This window comes from Artemia sp. Qi Xiang Cuo, chromosome 13 (assembly GCF_049724085.1).
Source record: "Artemia sp. Qi Xiang Cuo chromosome 13, ASM4972408v1, whole genome shotgun sequence".
In the NCBI taxonomy this organism is placed as follows: domain Eukaryota; kingdom Metazoa; phylum Arthropoda; class Branchiopoda; order Anostraca; family Artemiidae; genus Artemia; species Artemia sp. Qi Xiang Cuo.
Genome location: NC_142806.1, coordinates 29,633,526 through 29,650,322, shown reverse-complemented (window position 1 = coordinate 29,650,322; position 16,797 = coordinate 29,633,526). Strand labels below are relative to the sequence as shown.

Genomic DNA, 16,797 nt, shown 5'->3' with positions numbered 1-16,797 from the left:
CGTAGCAGGACTCCCGGCGTGTATGATAAGTGTAATCAAACACTTTCACTTGTTCTCACTCAATTTTTCTTCTCCGGGGCTGCACTGCGAAGAGCTAGTTGTTGAGGTAACGAATTGTAATGTTCCGCGCCAGCTCCACCTCCGCTTAAATTCGCCAGGTATCAGCCGTATTTTATTCGACTCCGCATGGTTGTAGTATCGAGATAGGGAGACGAAGGTTCTTAGTCTTTATTTGTTCGTGCTGGGACGGATCTCCAGGTTCCTGTTTGATGAGCCACATTTTAACGAAGTCCGAACATTCCACCACTTTAAACATGGATGGGAAGTATCGTGGGCCAGATTGGGAATGACACGCGTTATAAATTTAGATACTTTTAAGTAAGACAAGCTAAGAATTGAATTTTGTTGCTGTGCTGCGAGAGCCAACTCACTCATCGATTTCAGAAGTTTACAACTTATCATAATTATATTGACCTTTAGCGCAAGATAGCTGTCCGAACTCTGGCTGCCAGGCGTTGAGTGTGTGCGTACCTTTTAAGGCACTTTATGACGGGAAAACTAAAAAAAGTGGCAGATTGGAAAAAAAATGCTCCAGGGTGGAATTTTTGGTGATTAAGAATATTCGTCTTTCATAGCCCTTTAAGATTGACCAAATGCCTCTAAGATGTCACTGAGTTCATCTTCTTCCCTGTCAGCGTCAGGCGCAGCAGCTCTGCTACATCATCCACTGTCAGACGCATTTTCAGCTCCATTTTTTGAAAATATGGAACTGTTGAACGGACTCATTTTGGCTGATGGTACGAATGACGAACAGCACTGGCCACTGACAGACATCCACAGTCGAAAAATCAAAATTGCGTTTAGGATTGGTAAAAGCATTCTATTCCGAAGCTTTGACTTTACACAGTACATCATAGAAAACGCTCTCTCAACGACTGCGTTGCTGATAAGCAAACTCAGCAACGACAATGCCCACTTTGCCAAATTCTGAAAGTCTGGTTCTCCAATAGGGTCGCGAAACTGAAGCACGTGGATCCAGAACTCAGAGGAGTCTTTTGGAAGTTCTCCGCCACAATGTTCATTCCAGTCAACCTCGAGCAGGCGTCTCCACTGGTTTTCTATGTCTCCAAAGTTTTTCACTGGAATAAGTATAAGTGGTAGATTGGTAAATCTGGGTCTTGTCGGGGATAAGTAGGGTCTCGGCAAGAAAAGTCTCAATTTCAGAATGTACTCAATGGCACGAGGTCATTGTTTCAGAACTGAACTCACAGCGTTCTTGAGAAAGCCATGAGAGTGAAGCTTTATTTCCTCTTTCATCTCTCTTGGAAGATCAGCTTCGCTGAGTTCAGAAAGAAACAAATGCCCAAAGTCTACGTGGTCGACAGGAAGGTAGTAAATTAGAAACTCAAGGTTGACGTTAAGGGACACTGCATAGGGTTGAAGGATCCTGTGCAGGATGCACATGACCAAATCTTTCAGCTCTTGAAACAGACGAAATTGGTCTCCATTCAAATGTTGAAATAGTATGTTCACCCTCTGAAAGTCGGCCAATAGTGGTTTCAGAAAGACAATGTATAGATGGTTGCACTTATCACTGTACATTTCGTGTAAAGTTCTTGCAGTCTAGCACCGCTCTTTTTCCTTGGCACTGCGGAAATGTGTTGTCAGTTCGAGGTATTGCTCACCAACTCTACACACTGCGGTGTATAGCGAGAACCAGCGTGTACTTGAAGGGGCCACAATTTTAAAGGGAAAGTTTCCATGATTTATCAGCCTATATATCTGGCCGTACCCTTCCCTTCGCAACGGGCTTACGCTAAACCACTTGTACTTTTTCGAGAGCATACATTCTAGGTTTCTCGGCAACTCTTCCACCGCCTCGGAAGCGCACAAGTGCAGAGAGTGGCAAAAACATTTGAAAAGCTGAAGGTGGGGTAACCCATCTGCTTTCAGCAATGTAAATAGAGAGTGATTTGCGCCACACATGTTATTTGCCCCATCAGTACCAATACCAATCAGGTTTTTGAGAGGTACTTTGCACTCTGCAAGAAATTTTGTGAGTTCTGCGTGGAGTATAATAGCTGTAGTTGATGGAACTTCAACTATTACTAACGCAGTACACACTATCTTTTTCAACTTCGGGCTGTAATATCGAATGCAAATACACATGAACTTCTTTGTAGAGACATCAGTTGACTCAACCAGTATTAGAGAGTACTCACCATCTCCAATGTCAGCCACTATCCCCTTCAGGGGTTTCAGGTCCAAGCACATTCTTAATGAGAGCGAACCATTTAGTTTTTTTTTAGCCTCACCGATTCACCAATAAGCCAAGGAAATAAGTCTTTTATGATAGTAGAAAGATGGTCGAGTTTTCTCACCGACGAGTGACAGGCTACATGAGTAGCCAAGACCAGCTCCGCTTTCCGAGAAGCCAAGTTCGTCGACGTAATATCCCTAACTGCCCCATACTGATTTTCACGTGTGCATGCATTCTGAGAAAACCCATGACCAGTTTGCTTCTTCCTTTGAGCATAATTAAACTGAAGTGATGCAAAGAAAACCTCAAATATAAATAAATGTATTGTCTTTATGAAATAAAAGTTGGCCAGTAAATTATTATTACCTTAAAGTGCATTGTCCCTAGGCTATCCTATAGGCCTAGGCTACACAAACAGTAACAAAGAAATCAGACATCAAAGCAAGGATAACTCATCTACTGATCCTGCTCCTGTCACAAGCTGATACTTATCACTGCTAAAAATGGGGGTGCAAACCAGTCATATACACCAACTATTTTTCTGTGGCATGTACCCAATTTTCTGGTAGCCAATGCATTGAGCTACGCACCTCACTGCATTGGGTACCTCCCCCCATACCAGTTAGGGATTATTTGTTTTATGTACAACCCTCAACATATAATGTACTCCTTCACCACTGTAGCAATATACAACAGGATCTGTGCCTCAGAATTTGATACCTACATCTACCCAAAGGTACTACCCCATATATAGCAAAGCAGAACCTACTCCATATATAGCGTAGTAGGACCTATGAAATGTTCAATGTAGTACTAATTGTGGGGAGTAGCACTCAAATTCTTAGGTACAGATCCTTTGGGGTACTACTGAAGGGGTGAAGTAGTACATTATGTTGATGGTAGTACATAAAACAATTAATATCCCCAACGGCCCCATAACGATTTTCACTTTTGCATGTATTCTGAGAAAACCAATGACCAATTTGCTTCTTCCTTTGAGCATATTTAAACTGAAGTGATGCAAAGAAAACCTCAAATATAAATAAATGTATTTTCTCAGACTAGGCCTAGACAAAAAGTGAAAACGGGTATGGGGGTACCCAATATATTGGGGGCAGTACCCAATGCAGTGGGCTGTGTACCCAGTCGGCTAGGCTGTGTACACAATCTGATTGGACAGAGATACAATCCACAGAAAATAGCTAGTGTGTATATGGCGACTCACATGAACTATAAATTTAAACAGGATCTGTAGATGTTACCGACATGCCTGTTATAAGTTTGATTCCCGGCGCTATTCTATATTAATAAGTAACAACTAATATACTGTACCTTCAGCTGTATTTCAACCCCATGACTTAATGGCTAATACTTTTTATGCTGTTGTTACGAAGCCACGTGTCTCTAAGGATTTGAAAACTTCACTGCATTGCCGCAGTTAGATTCGTATTTTGACCATAGAGTTAAAACGTGATTTTGACCTTTCGTGAGCATTCGTTCGTTCGAAAATCGGATGAATTGCCAGAAAATAAAAATTCTTCCCGAAAAAGTAAATCACGCCAAGAAATAAGCCAGCTCAAAATAAAAATAGCCAAGTTTTAAGCCACAAGCCAGTTCCAAAAATTTTCACGCCAGTCGCCAACAAAATAAGCCAGTTTGGCGTAAAATAAGCCAATCTGGCCACACTGCCCCAGATTTCATTTCCCATCATTTCCAATTAGATTCGTTCTGATTCTTGTTGTCGCTTGTCTTCTAACCACAGATCCTGTTGCGCTTCGTTTCTGTTCATCATTACCTTACACGTTTTTTCCATGCCTTTTGCTTTTACCGTTCGGATTCAATCATCATCTTGTTTTCAGAAACACCCATCCATCTTATTTCAGTAACACCCATCCATGTTGCATTTCACATACCATTTGAAATATCTAAATTAAACATTTGCATAATTATCCTGTTATTCTTTAGTTTTAAGTCATATGGTGACATTTCAGCAATCAATATTGAACTAAGAAATTCTGGGGTAAATTCAATTCTTCCTTCCTGTTTGTCCTTCACAGTAACACAGCTTATACAGGATTTATATTCTCCTGGGAGGCGATCATCAATCTCAGCATTAATTTTACTTACTTTTTTTGAGCGTCGCTAAAATAACACGTTCCTTTATTCTGTCGTAATTTTGATTTGTCTTCCACTGCAGTTTTCAATTTGCAACGTTTACATTTACAAATCAATGTAATTCTTATTGTCACTAGTTTCATTCCTTTTGCTTTAGCTGTTAGGATTCATTCATTATGTTGTATAATTTTCCATGCGTCTTAGACACCAAAAACGATACGATAAATCCGAATAAAAAATTCAAAATTAAGGCTTTAAAATACGTAAATTTTGGATTAGCATAATTATCGTGTAATTCTTTCACTTTAAGTCATAGGTGATAAATAAGCGATTTCAATTTAACTAAGAAATTCTGACGTGAATTCAATTCCTCCTTTCTGTTTATCTATCGCATAGCTTTTATAGGATTTATATATTTGTATTGAGACTATAAAGCAATAACATTGTCTATAATCTGTTAATCTATGATGGCAACTCTCTTTTCTTTTTTGCCTAAATGTTATCCGTTTATTACCTAAATATTTTCATTGACACCACAAACCGATAGTACCATCTATAATCAGTTAATCTATGATGGCAACTCTCTTTTTGTGTTTAAATGTTATCTTTTTATTACATAAATATATTAAATAACACAACAAATAGTTAGCACTTTCTATAATAATTTAATATTTGTTGGAAACTATCTGTTTTTTTTTTGCCTAAACTTTATATGTTGATTAAAAAAAAATTTCAATTTAAAAAACAAAAAGATATTAAATTAAATAATAAGTTAATATATGATTGCAAATATCTTTTTTGGTCTAAATGTTATCTGTTTTATTACCTAAATATTTTCACTGACACCACAAATCGTTAGTATTATCTATAATCAGTTTATTTATGATGGTAACTCTCATTTTTTTTTGTCTAAATGTTATTTGTTTATTACATAATAATGTGAAGAAGGGAGGTATTTAGACTTTTGTAGTGTTAGATTTTCCCTACCTGGTTATAGGCAGTAGTATATAATTGAATTTATGTCGTTTGATAACCAGCTGAGCAGTAAAGTTGAACATACACTAAAGGGGATGCTATAAGAGATGGAACCTTGAGAGGGTAAACCGAAATTGGCATAGCAATGTGTGATGTAAAGAAACGAAGAAATTAGTTTCGAAGTTCAACCCCACGTTGACTAAACGTCTTTGTCGATTTTAAAGATTTGAAATTTGAACGGTTATTGAAACTATTACAGGGATTGGGAACTTTTGGAATGATCTGAGTCGAATTGGAAGGGCTTATTCCCCGCTACCAAAGATATCAGGCTGGAGATATTTTATAAATTGGATTTGAAGCTGGATTTTTTTGATTTTTTTAATATTTGTCTAAGCAATGGCACCTTGTAGTCTAAGCTCCGACTATGTCTGATGAGTCCGTCGATATTTAGAATAATAGCATACACTCAAGCATCTTTCGAGAAAAAAATCTCAGGATATTAAAAATTCTTCTTTTTCTTGACCTAGTTTTATAAACACTTCACTTTTTTCGAATTGATTTTTCCCTTTACTTGCCTCAGCCAGTTTTAATGCGATTCTTGTTAAATATAATTTTATTAGACTATTTGAGTTGAACTTTTTAGGTTTATTTTTCAATTCTGTTTCAAAGCAGTCCTCATTTTTTATAGGTCAAAGTTTTATGCTTCATCAAATTCGTAAAATGATTGGAACAGTCATAGCCATTATGCGTGGCTTAGCTGCTAAAGAGGTCATAGATAAAGCGTGGTTGCAAAGCCGTATAGATATACCAATAGCGCCGGCATTAGGACTTGTATTAGAAGAGCCTCACTATGATAAGTATAATACCTGATACGGTAGTGATGGAACCCACGAACCTTTAATATGGGATAGCTATCAAGATGATATTAAAGCTTTTTTTAATGAATGGATTGTACCGACACTAGTTCGTGGTGAAGTCGAGGACAAATCAATGTTCAATTGGTTGAGTACATTAATAATACGTTCTTTTGATGTAAGGGAAGAAGTAGATTTCTCTGCGAAATCACCCTATTTTAAAGCTCTTCGAAATCTTGAAGAAAATGAAGAAATAATAGGTGATTCTGATTGATCATTTATTTATATATGTGAAATAAATCTGGACAGACTGCAGTCTAATTTTTATTTTAGTTTTGTTTTATTGGACTTTGCCTGAGTGCACGGGCTTTACGGTTTACACCTGAAGAAATATTTTTCGCTTTAAGCCAAACTCCATTAATGTAGTCATGTATCCATTTGTGAAACTTTACAACTACCTATATAAGCCCTAATTTTAGTAACTCTGAGTTACAAAAGAACCGTGTGAGTCATTGAACGGGGACCTTAAACCATACTTCGGAGTATGCATTTCTCATTATGAATGACTTTTATTAATAACTGTCTTATAATCAACAGAAAAAGACCAAACGAAAATGATAAAGAAAAACAAATACAATAACAGCCAATATGGCACACAAAAATTTGCCTTAAAAGGTGGACAGAGACTCTAGTTTTTTCTCATAGGTTAGAATGGCCTCCTCGACTGTACCAAAGACTCAACATCACCATTTTTGGTAGATAAATAGATAGATATATATTTATTGGCAAAAATACTATCACAATCCTTAGTGGGCCGAATTCACATTTCTTAAAAAAAAAAGTCTGAAAATACAAAAGTAATAAATATAGGTCATAATTAGAAAAATTTTATAGGTCATAATATGAAAAGATATAAAGAATAACAAATAAAATAACCAAATTTTCAAAAATTAAAAAAAATTTTTTTAAGCCTAGACTGTTCACTCGCCTAACAGTCTAGGCAGACAGGGCCTTTCAGGTTTTGGACGTCTATTTACCTTGTAATTCCCGGCAACTTGTTGATCCAACTTATATTGAATTAAGTTTTTGTTAGTGCAAATGTCTGAGTTTATAAATTGGGTCACTTGCCTGCCTGACACTAAAGGTAGTTAGGACCCCGCACTATTAGGCTTTAAACACTTGTTTGCCTGTCATTCCCAGTAATTTAACGGTCCTGTGTCAATTCTAAATTCTTGGTCAACCTTCCTAAGACCATAGGCGGGCGTGCCTCGTTTGCCTCTTATTACAGGCAATCTAACGGTCCTATGTTAATTTTAAATTTTTGGTCAACCTGCTTGAGACTCTAGGCAGGCGTGCCTTTCCAAAAGGCTTGAATGCTAAGCGATGGACATGGGCTAGATTCGGACCCCACGTGAAAATAAAAAATATTGTTGGTACGTGTGTAGCGCATGGTTACTGCTAGGGAAACGGTCTAACCATTCACGGCTTTAGGCATCCGTAAATAAGTTCTAAGACGAGAGATAAATTTGGGGCAATTTTTGGAGGCGCCCACCTGCCCAGTCTGGCAAATGACCCAAAACTTAAAAAATTTGTGAAAAGTTGAAAATTGCTCAGAATGCTCGACTAAGCTGAGGCATTGAATAGATACTATTTAGAAAGCGATTGGTGACGGCGGGAATCCGTGAACAATTGCTAAATTGAGAGAGGAATTTGGGACAATGTTTGGGGGCGCCCAGCCGCCGAGAGTCTCGGGCAAGTGACCCAAAAATTTGAAAAAATTGTGAACAATTGAAATTTACTCAGAATGCGGGGCTGAGCCTAGGCAATGAATAAGTACTATTTGGAAGATGAAGATGGCTTTAAATGATTGTTTGCCTGTTACTCCAAACAAATTAATGGTCCTGTGTCAATTCTAAATTCTTGGTTAACCTTCCTAAGACCAAAGGCGGGGGTGCCTTGTTTGCCTCTCATTCCAGGCAATCTAACGGTCCTATGTCAATTTTAAATTCTTGGTCAACCTGCCTGAGACTCTAGGCAGGCGTGCCTTTCCAAAAACTAACACACAAGTATTTGTCCAATAAACGAGTCATACTTACTCCCGCCATTTACCCGTACCATTTAAACATTTGCCTCTCAATTACTCGGACTATCTGTCTTGGCTTTTTTCTACAATTAGCCATGTCTTGATGCCTACTGCAAAATAAGACCGAACGGAAAAATAAAGAAAAACAAATACAAAAACAGCTAATATGGCACACAAAAATGTACCTTAAAAGGTGGACAGAGACTAGTTTTTTCTCATAGGTTGGCCTCCTCGACTTTACCAAAGGCTCAGCATCACCAGATTAAGTTGATAAATAGATAGATAGACAGATATTTATTGGCAAAAAGACTATCACATACCCTAGTGGGCCGAATTCGCATTTCTTAGTCAATAAAAAAAAATACAATAACAACATATAGTTACCACTGTAACGAAACACAACAGGTAATAGTCAGAAAATACAAAAGCAATAAATATAGGTCATAATTATAAAATATTTTATAGGTTATAATATAAAAAGATGAAAAGAATCAAAATAAAATAATCAAATTTTCAAAAATTAAAAAATAATATGGACAAAGCAATTTAAATTTTTGGCAAACTTACGGGTCATGATTTTTGTTGATTTTATTTGTAAAAAAAAGAATAAAATTTTTTTTATAATGCAAGGTCGAAAAGGGTCTGGGAGAAAGGATGGGGATGGGGTTGGGATACTATACGGGGACGGTGATATCTTATGGGTGAGTGGTGGCTAGGAAGGAGTTTTTCAGTACGGAGGCTTATTTGTGCTGACTTCCCGAAACGGATGCACAATCTTTTTCTTCTGGACTCCAGGGTATCAAGTTTTAAAGTTTTAAGGAGGTAGGATTATGGGACCTAGTCTTCTTTATAAATAATCCTTATGGGTCTTTTTTGAATATTTTCGATTTTTTGATTGCTTCAATTGAGAGGCCGGGATGCCAGACAGGACAAGCGTACTTGACCAAAGGACGTACAAAAGAAATATATACCTTTAGTAACTGAGATGGTAGGCCACTAAATTTATTCAGAAGAGAAAGTGTCAAGTTTGCTTGACGGAGGATGTTATTATTGACAAGAGGGCGATCTCCCTTATATACGTAATAATTTCTGTTCGTTTTAAGTTTTAATGTCTCTCCTTAATTTCAGTTGAAGAAACTTGTTTTGTTTTTTTCGAACTTCTATATATAAAGTGCAAATAAGTTTGTCTTGGTAGATCTGCATGACTTAGCTGTAGTGCTGTAAATGGTAAAATTAGTCACGGCAAATTCAGTATTTAACGTGTTTTACCGTAAGTTCACAGATCCCCGTAAAATTGATATTTTACCTATTTTTCCGGTAGATTACGGATATTTTACTGACACATTTTACGGTGCCTTGTAATTATCATCGTGCAAAACTACCCAAAGGCTTGGATAAACAGGTTTGGATATGATATTGCTATTTTGTATAGTTTTTTTAATTTTTACTGGAGACATAGCAGAGCAAAAAAAAAAATATAATTGTTAATTGCACTCATTAATTTCGTCATTAAGTGTGTATGATTGAGTGATGAATTGATAATTGACTAGCCTTTCTCTTACAGTGTATTACCTTATTTGCATTTGCTTACTCTCTTTTAATGAACGGTTTGCGTAATCTTTCCACTAAAATAATTATAGACAGGAATGTAATTTTGCCTGTGAGTCTGTAGCAATGTTACCCAGTTTAAAACCTAAAACAAACAGTACCTTTTTCCGGCGCCAATTTGGTGAATCGGTATCTATTTGCAAAAAAAACGGGGCCGATTTGAGCTTGAACAACTGTTCAGTTTTCGGTGCCGATTAACAAAAACAGCGATCTTTCTTCTGGCAAATGAAATACTAAACTCCACATTTTTGAAGATAGTAGCTTGAAACCTCTACAGTCGGGTTTTCCGATACGTTAAATTTGATAGTGTTTTTTTTCATAAAGATTTTTTGACGTTTAGAACGTGTTACATCCTTTTTTCGAAAATCAGGCAAATTTTCTCCGGCTTGCAGCCTTCAATTGGTAAAACTAAACTTAATAAAACTTATATATTAGAAAACAGCATAATAATCCAATTCTTTTGATGTATCTATTGATATCGTAATTCTGTTTTGTAAAGTTTTATAAAGTTTCTGTTATAATTGAGGTGGGTTACTCCTTACTTACAGTTCGTAACCACGAACTTTGGATACACTCTATCGCTCTGCTTCGCTTTGTTAAGTCAGACTCCGCGACACAATTGGGGATTTTTACCGAGCGGTTCTTAATGGTGTTTTGCGATGGACACATTGGACAAAAAAAAAAACACGCTTGGTAAAACAAACGTCGACGACAGCAATGCAGCCGTCCATGGTCAAAACAATAAACGAAGTGCAAAATAAACGATCGTTTCTTTTAACGCCTGCGCTGAAATGGAAGTGGACACACCCTGTTATCCTATTATTTTTTTTTTTGCTGATGAATGAGTGTATTTGCAGAGGGTATCAAACAGTTCATGGTAACAAACTGTAAGTAAGGACCGACCCGGCTCAATGGTTACCAAAACTCTAGAAAACGGTATTTTGATACCAATAGATACATCAAAAGAATTTGATTTCAATGTTGACTTCATATATGTAACTTTCATCAAGTTTAGTCCTACCCATCAAAAGATGCGCGCCTGAGAAAATTTGGCTGATTTTCGAAAAAAGGAAGAAAGACCCTAAAAGCTATAAAACCTTAATGAAAATCACACCATCATATTCAGCGTATCAGAGAATCCTACTGTAGAGGTTTCAAGCTCCTATCTAAAAAAAATGTGGAATTTTGCATTTTTTGCCAGAAGAAAGATCACAGATGCGTGTTTATTTGTTGTTTTTTTTCGTTTTTTTCTCCGAGGGGTGATCGTATCGTCCCAGTGGTCCTAGAATATCGTGGGGGGGGGGGGGCTCATTAGAATGAAATTAAAAGTTCTAGTGCCCTTTATAAGTGACAATAAAGATTGAAGGGCAACTATCCCCCCTCCTACGCTCATTTATTTCCCAAAGTCACCCGATCAAAATTTTGAGATAGACATTTTATGCAGCATGTTCGAAAATATGATAAGTATGTCTTTTACGATGACTTAATCCTCCGAAGTCCCCGGGGGGAGGGCTGAAAGTTATGAACTTTACCCAATGTTAACATATAGTATTGGTTATTGGGAAGTATACAGACGTTTTCAGGGGGGATATTTTCTCATAGTGGGGGGGGGGGGTCGGGGTTATGAGGGAGGATCCTTCCATGAAGGAAGTATTCATTTGGGAAGGGACATTGCTATGAAGGGGACGCCGGATTTCCCAGCATTATTTAAAAAAAGATCAGAAATTAAATTAAAAAAAACAAGTTTTTCAACTGAAAGTAAGCCGCAACATCAAAACTTAAAACGAACAGAAAATATTACATATTTGATTGGGTTCACCCCTAGTCAATAACTCGCTCTTTAAGCAAAAGATTTTTTTAGTACTTTCATTAGAGCTATTTATTCTAATTAACGGCCTTTGTAATTAAGCGGTCATTTTTAAAGAATTGGAAAAAAATTCGAACTTTAGCTTAAAGAGCAAGGTATTGACTAGGGGGTGAACCCCCTAATATACGCATTAAAAATATATGGATATAGAAGTTCGTTACGTAAGTTAATTCGTAAGTTACGTATATTTATTACAAATAAAAACGTTCGTAAATAAAATTAAACAAGTTTCGAGAACGCCATTTAACCAAATAAAAGTAAAATTAATATACAAATTTTGTTTTAATTATTCATGTACGGTGAGCCAAAATCAAAACCTGCATTAATTCGAAAACGTTCAAAAATTAAATAAAAAAAACAAGTTTTTTTTAACTGAAAGTAAGGAACGACGTTAAAACATTAAACGAACAAAAATTATTCCGTATATGAAAGGGGCTGTCCCCTCCTCAACGCCTCGCTCTTTACGCCAAAGTTTGACTTTATCACAACTCTATTTTTTTAAACAATAAAAAACTTCAGCGTAAAGAGCGAGGCGTTGAGGAGGGGACAGCCCCTTTCATATACGGAATGTCATAAAAAGAACTATATTGGAAGTCATGAATGAATTTGTTTTCCTGGGAAGGGAGAGGACGATTGTAAAAACAAACAAGATAATTGGATTTGGGAGTGTCCACAAATTCAAAAAAGTTTGAAATGCCAGGGGATTGGGCCCAAATTAGCCCCTGTTTTCGGCCCTAAGCGAATTAAAGCACATTTATTATAAATAAATGAAATGAGTATTAATCAAATTTATGTACCTTAAACTAAATACTATTATAACTAAACTTAAATTAATTTACATTAAGAAAATCTATACCTATTGATAGAAGCACGCTCGTCCATAGATTTTACTACTGTCAATTAGCTTTGCTTAGGGAAATCTAAATCTAGGAAAATCAAATTCGTTTCAAAAATTTCGTTAAAAGCTGAAAAAACATACAAAAAAAAATGCTCCATCATACAGTAATTTTACCCCATCTTTCCTAGGAAATACCTTATTTTACCAATTATACTGACCGGGATTTTATTTTATGGTAATTTTACAACAGTCCTTAGCTGAATAGCGAAGCTGGCTGAAAGTAATACAATCTATGGACAAGCATGCAGCTGCTATTTGAAGGGGAGATTGACGCAAAAGATTCAATTACTGACGGAAAGTTTTACAGGTGAAAATGAGGTGAATAATATAAAATCCTAGGACAAAAAAAAATATAAAGCAATATTGTCTACTTATAGTAATAATTTTTTCTCTTATTTTTTTTCTATCAAGTAATTAAGAAAACATCCTTTATAACGTCTTCACGTTAGACGTCTCTTTCCGTTGATCAATTTGGTCAAACATCCTTAGAATTTGGAATAATAAAACAATTATCTGAAGTGAAAATTCCCTCGATTTTCAGTCAAATTGTAAAAAAAAACAGCTTTCTTTAAAGCTTGTTACATATGGTTCAAACACAAATGTTAATAAGCATCGTTTTACTCTCTTCCAGCATAGTTTAAACACGAAACAAGTAGTTTAAATTGTAGCTTAATTGCCAAGAATTGAAATGTAAATTCTGGAAACTAAGAAACTTGCAGTAATGCAAAATATACAAAAAAAAATCATGATAATTCTAGAAAAAAAAAATACAAAAGTAAGTGGAATTACAAAGTCTAAATGGTTTAAGTCAATATTGTTAAATAGGTCGTTAGCAAAATTGGCGATGTTGAATAATGAAGCAATGTAAAACTAATGAATAAGTTGAAAAATGCTTTTATTCTGACAAACAATCACAGTATATAAATCCGCAAACTATTGAAATGTATTGAAAAAAATGCTTCAAGCTCAATGGGTTAAGCAATGGGTTTAATCCAAATCCAAATATATTGCAGGCATCAAGATATGGCTAATTGTAGAAAAAGCCAAGACAGACAGGCCAAGTGATTGAGAGGCATGTCTGGGATAAGCCCTTTTTAGGATTGTATAAAAATGATGTAATTTCATTTGTTGATAGAAAAGTCTACATTCGATGCATAGATAAGTCGTACATTATTCTAGACATCAAAATTAATGTCTAGAATAAGGTATTAGGTCACAGTCACTATGACAATCACCTTTATTTGAACGTAAAACTTCAAATTAGGTTTTTTGAGGTTGAGGTTCATTTCGAGGAGATGAAATTTGTTTTATCATATAAAGGCGTACATCAACAAAATTGATGTTTAGAATAGGGTACTAAGTCACGGTGATTATGAAAATCGCCTTTATTTGAACGTAAAATTAACACTTTCACTGAAATATTCCATCAGTATTAAACCACGCTTAATCTGAAAGTAACCGCTCTTAAAATATAGAATGACAACTATCTACCAATCTGACTTTTTAACTAACAATTAAAACATTCTTTACTTTTTCAGTTATATAATATACAAATGTGATAAAAATTGAAATATTAATATTCTTAGATCTTCATTACTTTCTATATCTTCAACTCCAAAAAATTCAGTTGTAACACAGCGCAACTTGCTCCCTTGCAAAGTCCAAAGACCCAGGTGAATTTCATGCCATTTCTTTTGTAAGTGCATCAAAAATTTGAGCATTCGGTTTCGCAGTTACAGTGAAAAACTGCAAGGAGAGTATGGGGCATCTGGGAGTTCACCAAAAATAGGGCAATACAGTCCATTCTGAATAACCCAACTGAACTGGGTAGAGTCGAGATGACATCCCAGGGTTTTCCATGATCTAACTTGCAAATAAACTCGAAACGAGTGGAGGCTGCAAGCATCACTGGTGGGAGGAAGAACTTTAGACTCAACATACGAAGCAAATTCTGTAACTTTCTCGATGAATTTGAGATGGCGCAACTGATTGAGGGTTAAATTGAGCCTGGGCTCTTATATAAAAGCATCATTGCTTTCACCCCAGTTGCTGAAATGTCGTGCTTGGTAGATAGGGGGCTCATAAAAACTATAGAGAATTCGTAAAATTCATCGTTTTTTTACATACGAAGCAAATTCTGTAACTTTCTCGATAAATTTGAGATGACGCAACTGATTGAGGGTTAAAATTGAGCATGGGCTCTTATATAAAAGCATCATTGCTTTCACCCCAGCTGCTGAAATGTCGTGCTTGGTAGATAGGGGGGTCATAAAAACTATAGAGAATTTGTAAAATTTATCGTTTTTTTTAACAGAAGCTGTAGTCCCGTTGACTTCCCAATGCCTTAGATTCGAGAAGTTGAATCACCTCCAAGGAAAGCGTGGACTTAAAGGAATATGCTAGATATACGAGATCCCAGTTTGAGTTTCATTGCATTAATATCCCAAATTCTATTCTTTGGGATTCCAGCTCGTGGCTCAGAGTAAAAGAAAATCACTTCGCTACCTGTTTGTGCGTGAAAAGACAGGAGTACAAGCAGATCTGTGTTGTCTCCAACCAGGAAAGTATGCATAAAAGAAGGAGATCATACTGCGGTTAGAACAATAAGAAGATCAGCGTCACCTTCTGCCTGGTATACCTGATACACAGCTTTTGTCAGGCACTCACTGGGCATGGCTATGATTGCTTGCTCATTCTTAAAGTTGCTTAGGAACACATTTTTCTTTGTAGAAAAGACTATATTCCTATTAAAGCTGATCTGCGGGAACGATCGTGTCCCTTTCCGTCCCAAATAAGTGATGTCTTTGATTGAAGGTGCTTGGTTGTATCCGTCGAAAACCACCGACATTCTTTGTGACACGCATGTCCGTGCAACGTAGTCAACGTACTTCTGGCCGATGTTATCAAACGTTGAGTTTTTGTTTTCTAAGAGATTCGCTGAAGCAGTGCCCCACCACCGGGAACTATATGCTTAACCCTGAAATTTTTGAAAGAGTCTTCAGTTTTTGGCTGCTGCTCTGCAACTAGACGCCACATCACATCGGTGAGTGCAGGCTTATTGGCTAATCGTGGAAGTCCGTTTGCTTCAAAAAGTGACGGAGGCGGTGAATACAATTCATACTTAAAGTATGACTCCAAATTATGGTCGCTATTTCCAGAAATTGTTACCAGCCGCTGAAACATTATTATTGGATCAACGGCAACTGACTGTTCATTAATAACTGGTGCAGCTTTATTAGGAAGCGTTCTGGCCACCCACATTTTCTTGAATGTGTACGTGTTGACGTTTTCCCCTGTCATTCTCTCCTTGATTTCTTGTCCGACGAGCCTAGCAGCGTTGACGTTGACTTTTTTATCAGCCATAACTCCAGAAGTAGTGTTACGCAACGTCAGGTCTTCTGCGAAAGGGGTATTCTCAGCAAGAAAGCAAAGAAGCTTACTAGTGTCATGGTTTTCGCGTTCAATCCTCGACTCTGTAACTTCGTTGCGCTGTTCGCTAGTCTCGTATTGGACTTTAGCAAAATTTTTTATCGACGAATTAATTGCACTGCAAGTTGGTGCTGAAAGTCCTGCTTCCGCTTGTAAGAAGAGCCTAAGTTTTCAACGGAAGGACCTACTTGTAAGAAGCGCCTAAGCACATAAGGACCTACTCAACGACCAGATCTGATGACAGAACCGCCAAAAGTTTTTCGGATCGGTGGATTATCAATCTGCCGTTCTGAAAATTGTCAAACACGTTGGAATTTGTAGTTTCCAAATATTTCATATTTTGCCAGTACACCCTGGCAGACTTCACATATAGGAAGTGGTTGGATGCTGCGAAATACGGCAACATAGTTTCAATTGCCTGAAGATGAAGATCTCAGATCCCCGTGCGGACTGCTTGGATAAACTTCATCAGTATTTCTATCATTTCCATATATTGTATCTAAAGTTTTTCTGTAAGCAACTTTTCTGAAAGTGACTGTTTAAGAGACGAAAACTTCTTGGCGACTTCTGCCTGTGACAGATTTTCCTTTATACTTTGCATGTCTATGTGTTTTTCCAATGCATCAAGATAAACAATGAAGAACTCAATAAGCTGTTCGGAGGCACTGAATATTTTTCAGTGTCTGCTGAATCAGCACCATCTTCAGT

The 16,797-nt window shown here is 36.7% G+C and overlaps 1 protein-coding gene across 1 annotated transcript in view; it reads left to right on the top strand.

Moving 5' to 3' along the window:
• The window catches only part of LOC148945166 (pseudouridylate synthase 1 homolog), a 380,996-nt gene extending 374,556 nt beyond the window's left edge, over positions 1 to 6,440 (top strand). The window contains exon 7 of the mRNA XM_089098564.1: positions 6,039 to 6,440. Coding sequence (XP_088954690.1) covers positions 6,039 to 6,220 — 182 coding nt within the window. The 3' untranslated portion in view covers positions 6,221 to 6,440. The remainder of the gene's footprint in view (positions 1 to 6,038) is intronic.
• The last annotated feature ends 10,357 nt before the right edge of the window (positions 6,441 to 16,797 follow it).